The 22505-nt window shown below is 35.1% G+C and overlaps 1 protein-coding gene across 1 annotated transcript in view; it reads right to left on the reverse strand.

Moving 5' to 3' along the window:
* AQR (aquarius intron-binding spliceosomal factor) overlaps window positions 1–17003 on the reverse strand; it is a 117688-nt gene extending 100685 nt beyond the window's left edge. The window contains exons 1-5 of the mRNA XM_003340036.4: window positions 16766–17003; window positions 12844–12900; window positions 10681–10721; window positions 4239–4274; window positions 627–747 (exon numbers count right to left, since the gene is read on the reverse strand). Of these exons, the coding sequence (XP_003340084.2) occupies window positions 627–747; window positions 4239–4274; window positions 10681–10721; window positions 12844–12900; window positions 16766–16840 (330 nt within the window). The 5' untranslated portion in view covers window positions 16841–17003. The remainder of the gene's footprint in view (window positions 1–626; window positions 748–4238; window positions 4275–10680; window positions 10722–12843; window positions 12901–16765) is intronic.
* Between the last annotated feature and the right edge of the window lie 5502 nt (window positions 17004–22505).

Consider the following 22505-nt stretch of genomic DNA (forward strand, 5'->3'; position numbering starts at 1 on the left):
GGGACTATCATAGGAAATAAGTTTGAGATCTCTAATGGCAAAGACTCCAAGTAGGAAGCACCAGTGAGAAGTGTCAGTTCATGGGGAAAAGAAAAACATCCCTGTTCAGGGATAAAATTTGATAACTGAGATTACAGGACAGAAGTTTGACCATGATGCAATCTTAATACCACTCAGCTCATATTAAAGCTACAAATATACTTCCTCAGTTAAGGATAAAAAAAAGAAAACGACAGAGAGAAATTATCATCTCATTTCAAGAAACATCTTTTTGCATTTGTAAACTAGGCTCAGCATTTACTGGGGATTGAAAGCTTTGCAATATGTCATTCTTTATGTCAAACTGAGAATAACCCTGCATGCACAGTTTCTTAATTTAGGAAGTAGCTGCACTGTGAGGACTGTTGAAAGAAACAACAAAATGACATAAAAGCAACCTTTCAAATAGTCATTCTTCCTGTCAGAGTTGCCTTTGCCATTGTAGCAGGTACTATGCAGACAGGCACTGTTTATTGTCAAAGTTAAAAGTTCTGCTACTTTTCAACAGTTTAAGTGGGCACAGTGTGAAGCTACAACTCCTAGATCAAAGTCAAATTCAAATAAGTCGAGTAATTCAAATCTGTTACCTCCCACGCGGGGACATTTTCTCTGAACTTCTCATTCACCATACAGCAGATCGACATTAAATAGGCCTTGCTGGACACCTCTGGGGAATAATTTATCCATAGGTAATTTTCAAGGTACTGACTGTGGAGAGTGAAAAAGCACAGAATATTTCATTAGTTGCTACCACCCCCGGTAATGTGTCATTCTACCTGAAAAAGCATAATTATCCATGTCTCCCTGAAAGCATTCTGAAAATCCATATTTATGATCTGAAAGCACATCACAAAGTTACCTTTAATCTAGGTCACTGTTACTGCTACAAACTTATTCATGAAAGATATGGATTAGGTAGATGAGACAGAGCAAGGCTCATCTTGGAAGGCACCAATGGAAAGTGGCACACATTAATTATCATGACCAACAAGCCACAGGAGATCTCTCTATCCATTTTCTCCTCACTAAATAAAAATAAGGATACTTAACCAAAAGAGGCTGTGAGAATACTAGCTGGTGTTAACAGAATTTTAGCAGATAAGCATACACCTAAGACATAGGATCTACAGCAAAGTACCTCAAAATAGTGTGTAATAAATTCTTGCTGCTATGATTATCACAAACTGATTTTTTGAGGAGCTATTATAAGGATATCTCTTTAGTACCTCCAGATGAAAAGACCTTTTATACTATAATATCAATAGAAAATTGAAGGTTATAACTTTCATATAAAGCTTTTATTTTAATGATTTTTTTCTCAGATGTTAAACATAATTCTCTGACATCAGAAATAAAAATAAATATAATGTACCTTTTCTTAATGGTTTGTTATTAACATCTACTATTAAGCTATATTTTCTTATCTAAAAAGAAAAATATTTGTAACTGCTTATCTCCTAAGGATGTTATAAGAATAGCACTTTTTAAACCTTTAAGGGCCAAAAAAATGTGAATTACTATCATGAAGATTTAAGAGACCAAAGTACAACTCTGAGACCTCATTTCGGGAAAGGAGTGACCAGGAGTTCTCAAAGGTTATACTAGTGAACTACAAGGTATGATATGGCATATTAAGTTAGAATAACTTCCAATATAAAACTAGCTAAAGACTAGTCTTCCCAAAATTAGTCAGGGCCAGGGGGTTAATTTCTGCAGGGGGGAAAGGAAGTAGAGTCTGTACTAAATCATGAAGAAAACCAAGCAAGACAAACAGTAAAGAAGAAGATCCTTAAAAGCTTTAAGGAAAAACAGTGATGACTTGAAAGGCTATAAAGTAGAGCAGTTTGTCTCTACATATCTGTGTGTCATGTTTTTCAAAATATATTTTATTTATATCTTCCCTTCATATTATATAAACATGCTTGCCCTGAGTTCTTCTCTTTTAAGTATCAACCATGAAGATTCTAGCCAAATACAAAGTACATGGGCAGGAAAGATGTAATCTATGAGACCCTTTCTCTCTATAAGAACCTCTAGAAAGAAAAATATACCACATCTCTTATAAATGAAAATTTGACAAAATTACACTTCTATTATGGTACCTTGAGAGAGTTCATCTTATATTTACTAGCTTTTGCTGGAATATAAATGTCATTCCCAAATAAAGTAACAGGCAATTTTTTAAAAAATGAAAGTCCATCAATGATCAGGAAAAAAAGAGCTTTTATATTATTTAGGAAAACCAAAGTGAGTGAGAAAGCCAGAAGAAAAATAAATGTATATTTAACTAACTTTTGTATTTTATATCTCCTAAGTTTTAATATGAATATATAAGCAGGATATAGAATCAGGTAAGAGAAAGGGGGAGTAGTTATCAGATGAACCTCATGCCTATCCAAAATAGACAAAGGAGAGTTGCACACACACCAAATCAAGAAAGGAAATACATCAAACTCAACAAGGAACAATCAGAGATGGGGGTAGAGGTGGGAGTGTTATTCTGAGAGAGGATAATATTGGAAACAGTATAATCACAAGCAAAACGAATTTCACAATCCTGATGGGAGAAATTAAAAGGGTAAAAAAAAAAGTAAATAATTTTAATCTAGTATCTTAGATTACACCTTAAACAACTAAGGAATAGCTAAACACATGAATGTAATAGAATATAATTGTACTATTAAGAAATGATAAGACATGATTTTAAGAATTCTGGATAGTAACAAAGGCAAGAGTGAAGTAAGCAGAACTAGGAAAAGAATCTATATGCAACATTGTAAAGAAAAACCATTTTGAAAGACTTAAGAAGTTTGATCAATGCAGTGAACAACCACAGGTTCAGAAGACCTATGATGAATTATTGTTACCAATCTCTTAACAAAGGTGATAGCTATAAAGTGCAGAGACACTCATTTTTGGATATATTCACTATCTGGATTTATTTTATTTTGCTTAAATGTACTTATTTGTTACAAGGGTTTTTTCCCTATTTTTTCACTTTGCTTATAATGAGGCTAATGTTTATAATGAGTACAGGCAAGGGAGATTACCAACGGTGATGCCCTCAAAAAGGCCACTGTGACATTTTTTTTTTAAGTTCAGAGACAAAGTCAAACAAAGGTTTTTTAAGTAACATGGAATTTATTAATATTTTTTAAAAGTAAGCAATATGAAATAAGATTCAGTTTCACAGAAAATCCATTTTTGTCATTATGTATGTGGAAAACATTTTTTTTAATGTTTCAATTTGGAATTTAAAAAAATTAACCTGCAGATAGCTCCAGGTTTAACTCATATAAGTAAAGACAAGGGAAATGATAGAAAATAAAAATCAAGCAACACATAGACTAATAAAAATTACTCTTTCTAGGTAGACTCTGAGTGCCTTTTCTCTGACCTCATGACATATGTAAGTGTCCTGAGTCATGTCTATACAGAAAGATCTTTAGCTGATGTTCCATCCTGTCTAATACATTTCACTTATGAAGGTTTTCCTTGTCAGGAGTATTATTAAGTTGCTTTCCTACTATTTTCCTTCCAAAAAGATTCTGGTTTCTGTGTTTACTCTGGTCCAACTACTCTACCCTCCCAACTTCTGACATGTTGACATCTAATATCTATTTAAATAGAGTACATTTGCTGCCACTTCTTGAATCCTGAAGATTCATCCTACCCTGCCAAACTGCTGCTATGAAACAGAATGCCTATTTCTATGATCTATAAACTCTATGTGATTTTGTCTGAACTATTTATGAATGAAATACTATTACTGTGGTCAAACGTTGTATGTTCAATCTCTAAACTACCCACTTAAGTTTTATTAGAGAAAAATTCTGTTCCATGGCCATAAACTACATTACTGACAACTTCTTATTGTATCAGCTATAGGTCACTAGGAGGCCAAGGTGAGAAATCATGACCAATTCAACATAACATAATCCATTACAGCTATCAGAAAAAGAATTCACAATGCAGGCATTACTGAAGGGGAAATTATCTTAGCATATGAAGATGATAAGTCACATATTCCAAATAATCAATTCCAAAACAATGACAGTTCTGTATACTTAAATCTTTGCTGTTTCCAGTTTAAATTCTTTACAGGATCCTCAGCTTTGAAAGAATCAGATACTGTATAGTAACAGATATATTAGCTGCTTTATGCTTAATAAAAACAACTTTAAAACTTTTTAACTTACCTAAATTCCAGAAGCATTATTTTCCGAATGGCAAACCTAAAAGATAAAAGTATGTTTTTTTAAAAAATGAGAATTACTTTTTCCTCTCTTCATTCTTATATGGAATTATTTTTCATATGTATTTTACCTACAAAATGTACAAAGGCTATCTTATGTTTTCTAAGCATTTTTTTATAACACACCCTATACATATGATTCATGAATACAACTATTACCATTTTGCTGTTGGCAAATCAAAGGAATGGGGAGATAAACTCACATCAATAACAAAGATTTATTAATACTCATATCATATCACTTTGTTACCAGTCAATCTTGGATGGTTTGGGGAATAGCTGACTTCATAGAAAGATACAGATATTGGACATAAGACGAGTCAAGAAGAAATAGACTCAAGATGCAGCATGAGATATGCATTTTCAAATATGATTAATATCCATTTGCTCTGCTGGACACCAAGGAAGGCATTCTATTTATTACAAGGAAGAGCTTCTATTCAAGAAGGAGTGTTAGGTTAATGAGTAGTGACAGATAATCAAAAAGGGCATCAATAATATTTTTAATGCATAGAAGAAAACAAAAATATAGAAGAGGACTTTGTTACTTCACAGCAAGTTTAACATATGTAACCAAGAGTATATAATAGCAGTTCAGTTTCTTGTAAAAGCTTCTTTCTTATTCTTTATAAATAGATATGTCTTGTGTTCATAATAATTAAGTTCAAAATCAAAATTAATTTTTTTTAAAGAAAAGGTTTCAAGTACAAAGGAAGCATGAATGTTTAAACTATCTTTTTTTTTTATTCAAGGTAATACACAGGATCGTAAACTACAGAGAACTTTTTTTTTAATTGTATATTTTTCCATTTATTGCTATTTCCTGAACTTTATACTCTCTACAAAACACAAAGGAAATGGGCAACTGTGCTGAGGGAAAAGGAACAAAAAATACAGAGGGATTATCAGGTTTTTTTTTTCTATTACAGTGTTTTTTATTTTTAAAAAGTATTAATTAAATTTAAATGTAGGATGATATTGATCTTCATGTTTCTTTCCAAAAGCTAGTTCAAATATTCACTAATTTATTTTTATCATCCTGTATAATGGTAATAAGGCGGCCAGACCAGAACACAGCCACTGGATCGCAGTCTCCCATTTTGAAAATTAAATGTGAAGGCATTATGAATATATGATACCCCAAGAGACCATTATCCTGTCAAAATCCTATTCAACTGATTTCTGAAATAGTCTCACTGAGCAATCTATGCCATAGAGCTCTGTTGAGCATGAAATGGTGAAGGCTTTCATTTTGTAAAAGCCTAAAGAGAAACAAGAGACTCCAGAGCTACACAGCCCATTCAGCAAGTATGACATCAAATGACATTTAGGATCTCTGGTTATTTCACATGGACATTCCATATCATTTCATTTTATAGTCTGTCACCATTTACCCAGTGGCCAATACGTCTAAGTTTAGTAACAAGTAAGAAGACGGGAAAAAATAGAATTCCTTTTCATGGAGATTCTGTAATGGATTTCTCTAATTCAGTCTAGCATTCTATAAACTGCTTAGGGGGAAAATACATTCATGAAAAAGAGATGAAATACTTTTCTTTTAAAAAAAAATGAGCAGTCATTCTCTACTGAACCTGACTAAAAAACCTCACATTTTAAAGTCTCTTAATAGTAAATAATTTCATCATATTATTAAATCTGCTTCTTTCAAATCCATAACACCAGAATGCCATCAAGTGAGGGTAATTATAAAAAAACATTAGTAATATGTGATCATCACCACATCTTGCCTACTTTTTCAGATCACTCTTCCATGTTCCTCTACTTCGTATCAAAGTACTGAGAATCCTGAAAAGTACAAGTTTCTAAACCAATTTTTAATTCAACAGATTTACTTTCCAAAAAAAAAAAATCATACTCTTTTAAGGATCAGAATGGCATCTCTTTCCCAAAATTAAAAAGCAGAAATAATTCCCAAAATGATTATCACTCAAGTCTTCTAATAATCAACAAATAAGATAGAGAAAAGCAAATGCCAGTATAGCAACACTAGTATCAGCATACTGATGGGAAATCAATACAAAATTGGGGAATGTGAGAGGAAGTATAACTTCCATAACAACATTCAGGTGTGTGCTATGTTAGGTCTATAGGCATGTACGACAACTTTCAATAGTCTTCCTTGAACCAAGAACAAAAATTGGCTCTGTGGGAAGTACAATGTGCTATTTTACTTTAGCCTAGGAATGTTTATATAAAAATATTCATAAATATATTATAGTATTATGTCAAACACTATGCAAAGTTCTGGGACTACAAATTAAAAGCCAGGTAAGATCTCACATGCTACTTCTGGAATGTTAACATATAGGAGGAATGTTCAGTCAAAGGACAGATGGAAAGGCTCAATCATCCTTTGGGTATGACAACACAGCTTTTGGTCAAGTTTGAAATTCTGTAAACACACTGTTTGGAAAGGGAAATTAAACTAGGATTTGGGTAGGAAGGGTTTGAAATAGGGCAGAAAGGGAATAAAAGAATCCTCTAATGGTCCAGGTCCCTAACCCCGCCCCCCCCCAACTTTGTGTTAGCAGAGTTTCAGAGGTCATGTACAAAGAAGTCTTGTGGCAAACCCAGTGTACTCCACTCTATGTTGCTTGATAGCAATCTCTGGTCCAACAGAATGTAGGATGGGCACTGAGGGGCATTGTTTGATCCCATGATGACAAACTAGGTTCTGCATGCTGGAATGCAGCAGTGGATCAGAGTGAGTGAGGAGAGGTTAGTGTTTAAATTGGGATGAAGGTAAAGTATATTCAAAAAGGGTATTGCTACTCTCTGGTAACCTTGTTTCTAAACATATACACATAAGTCTATCACCCTGTGCTCCATAGTTCCTCTTCCAAAGCTAAAGTTTCTCCAAAGCCAATAACAGAGCTAAGTAGTAGTTATGTATATTAAAAAAAAAAATAACTAAAATCAGGCTTTTAATTTATATAAACACCAAAAATATTCTTTTCATCCAATTTCTCAGTCACCACCCTGGTGTATCTCCACATCTGGACTATTACAATAGTTAATCATTGAATTAGTTCTCTTCCCATTCCAATCCATTCTCCACTTGACTGTAACAGTAATCTACTTAAAGTGCATGTCTGACCATTTCACCTTAAAAAAAAGTGAAAATGGAAATAGAAAAGGGGGGTGAGGAGAGTTAGAGCACCCTCACAGGTGGACTTCTGGCACTTTGTATCTGGCTCCCCTGGTTCATCAAAGAGAAGAGGGCCCTAATATAAATACTTTTTGATTTAATGACATGACTTCCCCCCGCCCGCTTCCTTGCCTTCCTCCTCTTACCTTATAAAATACTTATTATAATTGATATGACTTCTTTTTTAAAACCCTTACCTTCCACCTTTGAATCAAAACTATGTATTGGTTCCAAGGCAGAAGAGTGGTAAGAGCTAGGCAATGGGGGTTAAGTGACTTGCCCAGGGTCACATAGCTGGGAAGTGTCTGAGGCCAGATTTAAACCTAGGATCTCCCGTCTCTAGGCCTAGTTCTCAATTCACTGAGCTACCCAGCTGCCCCCTTGATATGACTTTCTGCAAAAAATGTTGTCATAAAGCATGGTCTTGCATCTTGTACAATGAGATCCTTTCCAGATCAAAAATTCTCTTCTTTCCTTCTCAAGGACATAAGGAAAATAATCAGTAATTAGCAATGTCAAGAAATTGATTAAAATAAAAGATTCCATATAAAAAGAAAATTCATCACTTTAGATTTTTTAAAAAGATAAAAATACTTCGAAAACCTTATAGTCATTCATTCATAGTAATCATTTAAACCAAAGTAATAACAAAAAGGACTATTTATAATTTCTACTTCATAAGGATATGGAAGAGACTGGAAGAAAATTTCTGAGCTGGCAAACTGTCCTATTTTCAAGGTCTTATACTATTTTAGGCAACCATTATGGTCAAAAGTGATAACACTCTCCTATTACTTTCAGTTAGATACCAATAAAAGTATTAACCACAAAACATTTTAAGTATATTACTGGAACTCTGACATTTAAAACATTTAATGCTTCTGGTTAAATATTAAGAATACTTTATGGTGATAAATTTTGTATTATGACAGACTTGAAACAAGTTAATAAATCTTACATCAAAGTATTCCCACACTCCCCAGGACACCCAAATCATCATCGTTCAGGAAAATGGCTGCCTTAGGCACTAGACTCAAAAATGGCCATTTAAATTTTTAAATACACTTTGTAGTTGGCATGTAGAATGCTTCTTACCTTTTGAACTTTCAGACTTTAGGGCAGAATGTAATCAGTTCAGTTTTTCTATAAGTGTTTGAAAATGTGTAAAGGGTGAGGAAATAGCTGTTAGGATTGCCATTATAAATCTTAGTGAGCCTGGTAAATGATAGTTGCTCCCTTCAGTTGTTACAAATAACACAGCCAAGTCTTCAATGCTTAAAAAACATTGTTGGCTTTTTTCATTTTGTTATTTGCACCCCATCAAAATAAATCTTAAAAAAACCAAAGTTTGAAAATAAAAAGACAAAGAAATTTATTTATTCTCTTGATTCAAACTATTTTCCAAGAGATGACAAAAAGATAGTACATATATATATATATATATATATACATATATAAATACATAAATGCTACAGAAAGATTGGTTGAAAGAACTGAGGATGTTTGACAGAAAAGTGTTAAAACATAGAGGTTCTCATTTTAGGGGCCATGAACTATTTTTTATAAATGAATATTTTTATAACTATTTCAATATAACTGGTTTCCTTTGTAATCCTACATAATTTATTTTGTGCATTTAAAAACATTATTCTGAGAAGTATAGAAAGGCCTAACCAGATTGCCAAAAAGATCAATGATCCCAAACAGATTAATGCCCCATAACTTATAAGGGCATAACAAAAGTCTTTAAATATCACTTATGTGAAAGAGATAAGGCTTACTTTGCTTCACATTAAAAAGTAAGAATGAGAACCAGTAGATAGAAGTAACTGAAAGACAGATTTAGGCTCAATATTAAGGGAAAACTTCCAAGTAATTTAAAATGTTCCAAAGTAGAATGGACTTCCTAGATTCTAGAATGACAGGAGGCCTCAGAGGTCATCTAGTTTTATCCACATTCTCCTAGATGAAGAGTCAATAGCTAATTCAGAAATAACTCTCATATCCATAACCATCATTTCTTTCCTATTAAAATAGACTCCTCAAGAGAAAATATGATAAAGTAGAAATAGAGCTAGACTTGGAACCAGGAAACCTGGAATTCAAAACCCTGAGCAAATCATTTAACCTTTCAGTGCCTCAAAGCAACTACCTAAGTTCATAGTTGTTTGTCTACCTAAGTGAAGGAAGTTCCCTAGACCAATAAAATCACAGATCAATCCAAAAAGCAAATTTCTTTTCTTCCCCTCCCTGCTATTATTTGGAATACATGACAACCAATGACTTCCCAATTCTCTTCTTGAAAAAAAGTATTCATGAGAGAGAAAGAGAGAGATGGATGCATGACTAAGTCTTGGGTACATATGCAAGCCTTTCGCCTCTTTCACTGCTTGACATTCTACAATGCTTTCCAATTTATTTTTCATCATTCTCCCTCGTATTCACTTTTATTCTGAAATCATAGAGTACATGTTGACTCCATCTGAAGGGTCCTTAATTGAGTTATTTGTAGAATTTATCTACTTCTTTATCATCTGCCACAGATATTGGCACATAAGGTGCAATTATTTCACAATAGTCTTTTTGATTCTGTTCAATATAAGCATTCAAGGGGAGATGATGAAGGATTGGAAGAAATAGTGTTTCCTGTTGCCTTTGGACACACAAGAAGTATGTAAAAAATATAATCCAAGATGAGTATGACTGGAAAAAGAGGCAAGCTGGCTATGTAGAAGGATCAAGAGGTAACAGATATACAGTATTATGAGAGTATCTAAGTAATGTCAGGAGACCTAGAAAGTGGCCATTCACTCCTACTCCAACTTTGTAGGTGATCTGTAAAGGATCTGAACATAAGTCAAAAGGTGCAACACAGTCAAAAATACTTATTCCTAAACTTAAAAATGTAGGATCCTTAAACACCTTCTTCCCAACTCATGAGTTTACAAATTCCAAAAAATTGGCCCATCTACTTAGTGATCTTTCCCCCATTTTCCAAAATATGTGGGGGGGAGGGGGGGGCCGGGGAGGAGGTGAACGACACACAATTTGATTGAGACAATTCCTTCAACCTAAGTCAGAAACTAGATGGCAAACAGGTAAAGCATGACTCCTCTACCCACCCTCCAAGTTTACTTACCTCCATAATACATAACATGCTAGGAAGATGAAGAATAAAATCAGAAGACTTAAGCTTTGAAAAGAAAATGCTACCTACCTTGACCTGACAATTTCTTTTTCATATATGGCTTCAATGACCTATTACCAAAGATATAAATATGCAATATTGAATCAAGACTACTTGGATAAATTCTATTCATTTTTCAGAGTAATTCAATCTATTCAAATGTATCCCTTCCACATCTCAGCACCCCTGCAATCTGGAAAATCAGAGTAAAATTTTTGGCTCTCCCTTTGTACCAAAGAAGTCTGAATTTTTTTCTTTTATGGGATGTTTACAGTAAAAGAAATTGCATATATTTATGGTATGAAAAGATAAAATATGTTGGTATTATACCATAATATACATATATTTTATGCATTTCTTGAGTTTCTAAGCCTTTTCTATGTTATCTGCTGGATTTCATGTGTTGTCTTCTGCAAAACTCCCCAAAAAATTCCCATTTAATTTCTTATGCCAAACTGTGATATATCAAAACCATGCTATATGGGGAAAATCACAATGTAGAAGAGATACCTATAATTAGTAATTTTTTTCAAGATTACACAAGACAATCTGTTTTAGAAACAATGTATAAGCATTTTAACTAACATTGCACAATACATGCTAAATGAAAAGCAAGCTTACTATAAAACAGCAGGACAAAAAAAATATTAACCCAAATACAGGTAGTGCACCTAAAATGAAATTTCATTCACAAACTCTTTGATAGTAAAAATGTGTAGGTAGTTAAGATGTCATAGGTTGTACTGCTGAAGGAATGAATGTCCATCAATTGGAGAATGGCTGAACAAACTGCAATATATAATGGTGATGGAATACTATTGTGCTGGAAGGAATAATGAACAGGATGATTTCAGAAATAGCTGGAGAGACCTTCATGGACTGATACAAAGTGAAATAAGCACACCAGCAAAACGTTGTATGCAGTAACTGCAATACTGTGGAATGATCAATTGTGATCGACTTAGCTATTATCAATAGTACAATGATCCAGGATAATTCTGAAGGATTTATGACAAAGAATGCTATCCACCTCCAGACAAAGGAGTTGGAGTCAGAATGCAGTTGGAGTCAAAATGCAGATGAAAGCATATGATTTTTCAATTGTTTATTTGGATTTATATCTGGGGGCTTTGGTTCGATAAGATTACTCACAAAAATGAATAATATGGAAATATAGTTTGGAGATAAGTGCAATCATATAACTTAGGAAACTTGTCATAATTTTTCCCTGGGTCTGACATGTAATTGGCAAAAAACATTTTTCTTTAAATAAAAAAGTATAGGTGGCACCAAAGTTTTGTACAAGTCAGACCCAGGGAAAAATTATGACCTCCATCTGGACTAATGGGATAAAAAATATTTACAATATTGCAAAAAATCAAATAAAAACTTGTGCTTGTTTTGTAAAAATAAAATTCTATGTGATGAGATACTTTAAAACGCTTCATATTTAAATATTTATATAATTTTCCAAATCTAAATTTCATGAACAAATTTCAGAATTCAGACAAAAAGTACAATGGCAAACAGAAGCAATTCATTAAAGGTTAGAGAAATGACATATTTAAGGGTGCTTCAAGCTTTCCACTTAGTACATTTTGCAAAACATACTCTGAATTATCCATTTGACTAATAGAATAACTTGAAATTCATGTAGCAGTTTTTAAGTTCTTAGCAAAAGTCTTAGGTCCTGACTATATTATGATATCTTTTGAATTCTGGGGGAGGTTTATCATTTCTGCAAGGCTTGCCCAATTGCGATAGAACTTAGGAGAATTTGTTGCTGATACTTTGCCCCAAATTTCAACTAAAATAATAATAATGATAATGATAATACACATCAACTTCTACCTTTCCAGAACTAATGGTAAAACAGCACTGACATTAATCAAAGTGATCTGGAAATTTAATCTTCCCAGTCCCCAAATTTGATGTTACCTGGACAGCTTTACAAATGAAGTAAAAAATTCATTGCAATTACATGTACCCTTCATCCCTTCTTTGAAACTGGTCTTCCTTAAGTCCTCAAGTTTAAGGAATTCCTATTTTTTTTTAGTTTTTCCTTACTGTAAAATCTCAATTTATTTAAACATAGATATATTTAAAGTTAGCTAACATTCATAAATAACAAAAATAAATACCTAAAGTTTTGCATTATCTAGAAAGATTATGACACAAACCAAAAATGCTTACCTTAGAATCAAAAGGTGATTTATTCTTGACATGTGGGGCCCAATATTTACATGCTAACTGGGAATGTAAACAAAAACAAATATTTTCATTATATTATGCAATCACAGATTTTTTTTAACTGTAGAGGACCTGTAGGATTATTTGGGTCTAAAGCCAAATTTATTACTTTTTTCTAAAACCTTCTACTACTGCTCAAATTACTATTTCTGCAGAGTAGCACAGTTCAATTAATCACCATGCCCAAAACTACAGTCATCTCTGACTCCTCCTCATCTTCCACACATCACATATTTGATTGGTTGCCAAATCATGATTCTACTTCCAAAATATCTCTTGCAGTGAATCATAAATTTTTTTGTTCATGGCCAATGTGAGAATTTGTTTTGTTTGACTATGCAGATATAAGGATTTTATTATTTACTTTTTTTTTTCCTTTTCCAATGAGGGGGCAATAGGGAAAGAGCATTTTTTTTTAAACATTATTTTTTTTATTTGGTCAATTTCAAACATTATTCCTTGGTTACAAACATCATTTTCTATTCCTTCCTTCCTTCCTTCCCCCCACCTCTCCCCCAGCAGATGCACAATTCACTGGGTATTACATGTGTCCTTGATCAGAACCCATTTCCATGTTGTTGGCATTTGCACTAGGATGTTCATTTAGAGTCTACATCCTCAATCATATCCAAGAGCATGTATTTTTTTAATTTTTAAAAAAATTCTTGCATACATCATATTTTTCCATTCCTTAGCCCTGGTAAACAACTACTTCTTCTTGTTCTGGTTTTTGCTAAACCTTTACCTTGTCTTAGAATCAATACCAAATATTGGTTCCAAAACATAACAGTGGTAAGGGCTAGGCAATTGGAGTTAAGTGACTTGCCAAGAGTTACACAGCTAGGAAGTGAGCTATCTAGCTGCCCCCTCTTCACCCCAGATCATTTCTATAATAGCCTCTGAACTTTTCCCAGGGTCTCTCCACCTTTTTTCTTCTATTAATTCTACACAATAATGCCAGCTTAACCCACCCCTCCTCTCCTCTCCACCTAAAAAAGAAACCCTTCAGATTCTGACCTTCAAAGATCTAGGACCTCTGCCACCTTAGGAGAGTTAATATACTTAGCTTAGGCAGTCTGTCCTGAAATTGAGGTGTCCTGATTAGAGGGTTAATGAATGAAAAATCACCTAACCTACTATGTAGTCCAAGACCATGTTTGACACCTCATCCACAAAGAAACCAGGGTCTACTCAAAAAGGGGACCTTATCATCTGTCACACATTACTCTTATATTTATTAAAAGGTGGAAAGATATAAAAGTAAAGATCCAGAAGAATTTAAAAAATAGTTAAGAAAAGATCCATATCTGTGGAAATCAAAAAGCCAAGCATTTATTAAGAACTATTATATGCCAGACACTGGAGATTAAAAAAAAAACACAAAAAATAAATACTCACAACTCTCAAGAAGCTTACATTCTATAGAGAGAGCTATGTACACACATAAATAAATACAAAATATACATGAAATAAATAGAGGGTAATTTGGGAGTAACATGGAGTAATTTGGAACAGTTCATCAATAATAGACCTGCATGATCTTTTTGAAGATATGGTACCACCAATGTTTATCTGTCCCTTAAGGAATTAAACAGGCACAGAGTAGCAGGTCAAAGAAACCATGCTTCAATCTTACTAGGAAAATCCAGATATAGAATGTTATCCTTATGTGTATCAGTGCATGAAAATGGAAGCAAGAAAAAGGAGATGAATTGTGTTATTTGCATGTGAAGAAGGATACCACACTTTGTTTGAGCAACTCTCAAAGGTAAAAAGGATTGTTTAGACACTTGGGTTCAGGGCATGCCTTTTCCCTAAGTACTGTGAACTAACCTTTCATGATACCAAAGCAAAGGTCCTCTATAATCTGGCTCAAAACTACCTTTCCACTTTTATTCATACTGCTCCTTAATATAGTCTACCTTCCTGCCAAATTAGAGTATTCAATTTCCTGATTATATCCTGAGCTTTTTTATAAGTGTGGCACTGGATCACACCATTACCTATACTTGGAATGTCCTTTTTCCAATCTCAACTTGTTGAAACTCTACACCTCCTTCAAGACTCACTAAAGTCCTATGCATTTCTATGAAACCTCTCCCAGACTCAGCAGCCCAAACCAACCTCCCTCCTTTAAATTCCTACAGATAGTACATAGTATACCATGTGTACAGTACCTAAGCACAATGCACACATTAGGCACTTCATAAATGTTTGTTCCCCTTCTTATATTAAATCATATTCCCAGAGATAAGCAGCCCAGAAGGCAAGCTGGAGAAGAGCATGGCCTGAAGCACCACAGCCAGAGCTGGCACCAAGCAGCATTGCTTCCCCCCCCCTTCCCCCCATCCTCCACTCACTCAGACCTTATTGCCAATGCCTTCCCTTTTTTTCCTTGCCAGATGTTGGGGCTCCATTCCAATCACTACCAAAGGAAATCCAGAATCCTCAATCCCCTCCATCCCTAAGGTCCACTCTTCCCACCCAAATTCCCAATAGTGGTGGACTAGAACTGTCCGGGCTCCTCATTCTGCAGGGAAGATATCTTAATGTACCTTGAAGACTCCAGAACCTTTCCATCCACACTGCAACTGACCCTCCTATATGTGCTGTCCCCCAATTAGACAGTGAACTACTCAAGAGAGTAAGACTGTTTTCTTTTTCTCTTTGTATCCTCAATGCTTGAAGGCACAAGAGTATTTAACAAATTATGTTTAATTCACCTATTCATTTCATGTGTATATATACAAATATGAGGATCTGTAATAGAGAACTGTTGATATAGGAATTTGTTCCACCATCTACTAAATTTATCACACAGGGAACTTCCTCCAGCACACAGTGCTGACAGTCAAGTCACTTGTCCAGAGTCACAAAGCTAATTAAAATGTCTGCCTTAGGATTTGAAATCAGGTCTTCAAGACTCGGAATATAGCACTAGACAACACTGCCACTTTTATATAAAAACCTCAACTCTTGACCCTTACTGTGAAGCCATGAGGAAGTCATTTAACCTGAGTTTTAATGCTATCAGTTGCCTGCATTTTAGTCTGTTAATTCAACATTTATTCAGCAACATTCATTCACCTTTGACTCTTCTTGATCTTCCTCAAATCATCTATATCAGTGGTTCTCAACCTTTCTAATGCTGTGACCCCGCAATACAGTTCCTCATGTTGCGTCACCCCAAACCAAAAAATTATTTTGGTGGCTACTTCAAAACTGTAATTTTGCTACAGTTATGATTCGGAATACAAATACCTGATATGCATTATGTATTCTCGTTGCTACAAATTGAGAGGTTGAGAACCGCTGATCTATATGATCAGTTTCCAAGTCCCAATATTCCTGCCTCCGAAATTTCTTCCATCCATCATTATATTTCCTTTTCCTAAGTCCAGTAATCACTTGACTCTTGTTGGGTTTCTAAAATAGCCTCTTTACCTCTTCTGCTCTCTCTTAATTCTCCTTTCTAACAAACACAGTGCAAGAAGCTGGTTACCAGGAGATTCCGTTTCTGTTTTCCAGAAGTAAACTCTATACTTGCCCTCTACCTTTCAAACGCAAGCTCCTCGCTTTCCTGCTGCCTCACTTTCCCTTTCAACATTTAAAAATAATAATAATAAGGGACTTCTAGTCCAGTTCCCAGAATTGGGGACAAGAAAGCTGAGCAGTGACACAACGCTGAACTTACTCCCAAAAAAAAAAAAAAATCAAATGAGAAACTCCTGTACCTCTTTCCTACACACCTCCACCCCTCTCCATTTTCCAGGCACTGTGGTCCCCGGCACTCACCCTTCCCCACCCCCTCTGTCTCATAAACCCTTATAAAATCTTCATTTCTCCAAGTCTGCGCAGCACTCACCTGGGTCACGAACTCGGCATTGATCTGTGACACCGTAGGGGCCAATATTTTCTTGGGCGGTGCCGGGGTCGTCATGGTGAGTCAGCCTTTAATCCAACTCCGTGCACAGGTACAAATCGGACCCAGGGGGTTCCCACGTTCTTTCTCTTCACACACAGCGGAGGGAACTCTAGCCAATCGACACTTCCGGGATCCAGTTCCGAGCGGAAGTCGTCATCTTGGGGAGGGAGAAGAGAACCTGGAATTATAAATTTCCCGGGGAAGAACGGACCCACCGGAAGTGATCATAGAAATACCCTAAACTAGAGAAGCGGGGAATGGAGAAACCTCCCTCTCCGCTTCCCCCTAGCGGGAGGTAGAGAGAAAGCATGGAAGGCTGACGGGTTTTTTTAGCCTTTACTTCTTGATGGTTTGGTTGTGTCCTTCCTACTAAAAGAGGGCAAAAATGACTTTGACACGAGTATAAATTGTAATAAGGTGAGGCATAATTGCACAAAGTCATCGGCTTCACCCTTTCTTACAAGTCCAGTAGCAAGACAAAAGTCAAGTAGGCAGATGATGGCCCAGGATGCAGTGGATGAAAATGGTTTCTTTCATGCCTGACCAAGTTCTAAGCTGACCACAGTGCTTGCTTCCTACCCCTTCACCTTTTGGAACAAATTGTTCTCATCTCCCCCTTCCACAGGGGAAATATTTATATGCTATGGGGCAGATATACCCCTAATTCCCCAGCAGGTTTGAGACTTGTTAGCTACCCTCACACTGATTTGGCTTGTGGCCCCCTATGGTTTACTGGAGTGCCATCCACAAATGAGAACTGAGCACCAGGTGGACACCAAAAGTGAATGAGCATCTCTGAAAAGGGCTTGACAAGCCCTCACATTAGGGTTCCTAATTCTCCTTGAACACCCATATACACCCATACACTGTTGCAAGGATTTACTATTTGATAAAAATTGCTAGGAAAATTGGAGAGCAATGTGGAAGAAATTAGATTTAAACCAATACCTCAAACCTTTCACAAAGATAAACTCCAAATATATTTATGACATATAAAAGGTCATATAATACATAAATTTTAGAAACATGGACAAAATTATCCACCAGATCTATGAATAGAAGAAAAGTTCATGACCAAACAAGAAAGGGAGGATCAAAGAAGACGAAATGGACAATTTTGGTGACAAAAAAATTTTTAAATGTGTGACCAGATAAATTCAACAAAGCTAAGATGAAAAAGTAAAACAATTAATTGGGGGAAAATATTTGGAGGAAGTTTATCTGATAAAATCTCATTTTCAAGATGTATAAGGAACTCGATTTATATGAGTGAATTATTACTCAACTGATAAATGGTCTAACAATATGAATAGGCAGTCCTTAAGAGAAGAAAGCCCAGCTACCTTTGCTATATGAAAAAATATTCTAAATCACTAACAATTAAATACAAGTTAAATCCATTCTAAGGTTCTACCTCAAAACCATTAAGTTGGCAAAGATGGCCAAAAAAGGAAAATAACAAATGTTGGCAGGGCCATGGAGAACAGGCATGTTAAAGGTCTCTTACTGAACCTATGAATGGATTTAACCATTCTGGAAAGCAGTTTAGAATTATACATAAGACTATACTACATTATGCATGTCCTTTGACCTAACTATATCACTGCTGGCATTCAAAAGATCAAAGAAAAGGTTCTTTAACAAAAATATTCATAGAAATACAGAGAGAGAAAGTATATGTGTTCCAGCTCTAGATTGCTCCAATTCTCAAAAGCTTGGAAGAGTGATAGTCCTTTACAGAGAATGTTATGTAGCCATGCTGGATTGGACTCCATTTTCTCTAAATAGGGAACACAAATTTGTCAGATTATTACCATTCAAAAGGCAGTCCTGAGCAGAGGCACCAGAGCTAAGGAGTGAGGGAAAGAGCCAAGATGTTAAAAAGACACTAATGGCAGTGAGTAAAGTCTCTGTTGAGAAGTAATATAATAGAAGCAGTAGGCATGTTGTGATAAGACATCTGAGGCAATATGGAGCCCATCCTAACTTTTTATTCTCAATGGGTGCAGTCTACTAAAGTTCTCAGATCTTTTTCATACAAATTGCTACTTAATCATAACTCCTTCCATCTTATAATGCTGATTTTTTTTAAACTCAAGTATAAACTGATCTCCATTTAGTTTTATTTTATTTGAAGTCCAATGTTCTGATCTGTCAATAACTTTTAGAATTTTTTTCAAAACCCTTATCTTCTGTCTTAAGAATCAATACAATCAAATAATTTTTAGAATCTTGTGTTTCTCAGTCCATATATTAGTTATCTCCCGTAGTCTTCTGTCATCTGTGTATTTGATGTCTTAATTTAAGTCACTAATAAAATTGTTAACTACCACAGGACCAAGCATAGATTCCTAGATTGTATCACTGGAATTATCCTTCCAAGGCAGCATAAAAGCCTCAATGTCTATTCAACCAGTTCCAAATCTACCCAATTGTACTATCATCTGGCCCTTAAGAATTGCATGAGAAACTTTGTCAAATGCTTTGCTAAAATTAAGAAATTACATCATGTCTAGACCTAAAGGTCTAATAACTCCATTCAAATAATAATATACAATAAGTCTAATGTGACCTGTTTTTGATGATGCCATGTTAGTTCTATTATCATTCCTTTTTCTAGAACCTTATACACAATAACTTTAATACTCCTAAAATGTCCCCAATATTCTGAGCACTCAGTTTGTAGACTCATCCTTCCTTTTTTTATTGAAAAGCAAGACATTAGTCCTTTTCCAATTTCATCTCTCTCCTTTCTTATCCTTTCAAGATTACTGAATAACTTTATCTAATGATTCTTTTCTGTATTTTTTTAAACCCTTACCTTCTATTTAGAATCAATACTGCATATTGGTTCCAAGGCAGAAGAGTGGTAAAGACTAGTCAATAAGGGGTAAGTGATTTGCCCAGAGTCACACAGCTAGATAGTGTCTGAGGCCACATTTGAACCAAGGACCTCCAATATCTAGACCTGGTTCTCAGTCCACTGAGCCACCTAGCAGCCTCCTCTTCTGTATTTTCTTGGCAAATGCTAGGTAATTTCTGTCCAACACACTGGAAGCTTCATTCTTGTTCTTTAAGTATCTTATAGGTACTACTGTATCATGAGTTGTCCATTTCATGTATTTGTGTTAGTATCAATATTTTAACCTCTCCTTCCCTACTGTTTTGTTTTGTTTTTTCCTTAAAAGTTGTTTGCTGTTGGCTAGGGATAGTAAGAGCTCATGTGTCACTTCCTAATTGCCTGAATACAAAGTGACCATGAAATCTAAGTGAGCTTTGCGATGATTGGCTAGTTGACCACAATGGGAGTTTCATAATTTGATTCACCAAAAGGTTTCTTAATGGGCATCCTTGTTGAATGTACTTTTTCTGCTATCATTAAGTAAGTTCCATTTTTATTAATTGTAGAACGACTCTCTTTGTTCCAAAATTAAACCCAAATTATCAGGGGAGTGCTCTGAGTCAGGCCTAACCCAATACAACATGAAATATTCCTCCTTATGACTAGGTTGCCTCTATATTTATCCTCTATAGTCTAATCACAATGTATGAAAATTGCCTTTGGTAACTCACTGAAGACTGCTAAAAGCCACTGTGCATCTTCCCATTGCCTTCCTTTTTAAATCAATGCTAACATAAGTTTAAAGATTAGCTAAGGAAAACAAAAAGAAAATCCAGTGAAATGTTACTAATAAAAATATCGCAGTTTTAATTTTACTAATTAAAATGTTGCAATTCAGATGCCATACTTTACTTACAATTTTGTTCATCTACTATAGGATGGCAAACTACAAGCACAACCTGAGGGCCAGATATATAAACAAACCATTCCTAAATGGAATCATATAAAAGTTGGCCTACAGGCTTAAGGTTGCTGTTCCTTAATTTAGTCTAGTTACCAAGTGATAGACAAGTAAGGGTGATGATGAGTATGACAAAGTCCCTACTCTTGCTTATAATCTAATAGGGATGGGTATGTCTATGACAATAATCATAAAACCACATACTCTGGCAACAGTGGATTGGAATGAGGAGAAATTAAAGGCAAGGCAAACAATTTGGCTACTACTTTGTTTAAGTAATGAGAACTTGAACTAGTATGGATCATAGTGGCAATGGACTAAACAAGGAAGTTCATGAGATACTGGGAAGCAGAATGGAGGAGAAAGAGATGGGAAAACAAAGGCTAAACAAGAGAAACAAAGTTTAGGTTTTTAAAACGTGCATACCCTCTTGACATTTAAGTCTTCTCTGAAGAAATATGTGCATAGAAAATTATAACATAATAAATTGGCTCAAAGCCTTGGAGTTTTGTTGTTTGCCACATATACATAATAAAGGTAATAACTGGGAGTAAAGAATTGAAGTGAAAATTGATGACTCTTAGGATACCTATGGCTAAGGAAAATCACAAGACATTATACACAAACAACCCTTTTGCATTTGTTAGAAGCAACCCCTGACATCATTTGAAGGGGACCCAAGTTGGAGAATGAGGGCATGTAGGTGACATAGTGAATAGTGCTGGGACTCTAATCATTAAGACCTACATTCAAATATGGCCCTAGACTAGCTGTGTGGCCCTGGGAAAGTCACTTAACCCTCTTTGTTTCAGTTCTTAATCTGTAAAATGAGTTGGAGAAGGAAACTACAAGAGATGTTGCAAAGAATGGGACTGGTCTGAAATGACTCAATAAATTGGAGATTAGGAATGAGCAATTAAAAGGACTTTCTAAATCTAAAGTCAGACAGGACAGACATGAGGGTCCTTCAAACAGGATGAAGTATGTTTGAGAACAGACTTTTGAGTACCAATAACTCAGGGAATTATAAGTTATAGGTCTAGAGCAAGAAGGGATTCTTGAGTCATCTACTCCTGCATCTTCATTTTACAGGTAAGGTAACAGATCTTGAGAGATTACGTGCTTTGCCCAAGGACTCACAAAAAATAAGAAGCAGCACTGGACTTTAAACTCAGGTACTGTGACTTAAATTCAGAGCTCTTTTCATTGCTCCATATAGTTTTCTGGGAATAGACTAAGAAATGGGAGAACCAGTTTGAAATGGATCTTTTAGAGGACTATGGCTGATCAGAACAGGGATACAAGGATGGGTGCTCAGGCAGTGATAATGTAAGTATGGATCAAGGAATTAAGATTATATGGATCAGACAGTATTTTGCAAAATAGAAAGAAATTGATGGCAGTTATTTGAGGGGTACCATTCAGGCTGCACAACAAAAATCTTTAGTGAAATGTTGCTGCCTTGGACTATCTTAACAATCTCATCAATTATACTTTCTGACCCTCAGGATGGTGGTCCTTAGGTTTCCAGGTGGGGAACTTTGCTGATGACAAACCAGACTCAAATCTCAACAAAAGAGAGAACAGGGAGGAAGGAAAGGAGCTGTAAAAAATGTCATATTTCACAGAGAATTCAAGGCCCAGGACAAAAAAAAGGCTAACGTTTTGGGATTTAAGAAGTTTGTGTTGAGTTCTAGAAAACAATGTTTGTATAAACTGGTATTTTTTAAACTCTCTATAAATTGAGGATATCATCAAGAACAAAATCACACTTTTTTACTTTTCTTGGTTTCAACTAGTTTTACAAAAACCAATTCCATGTCTATGGTTCCACAACAAACTTCCATGTAAGTTCTGTGACTCCAAATTTATCAACG

Source organism: Monodelphis domestica, chromosome 1, assembly GCF_027887165.1.
Source record: "Monodelphis domestica isolate mMonDom1 chromosome 1, mMonDom1.pri, whole genome shotgun sequence".
NCBI classification, from domain to species: Eukaryota; Metazoa; Chordata; class Mammalia; order Didelphimorphia; family Didelphidae; genus Monodelphis; species Monodelphis domestica.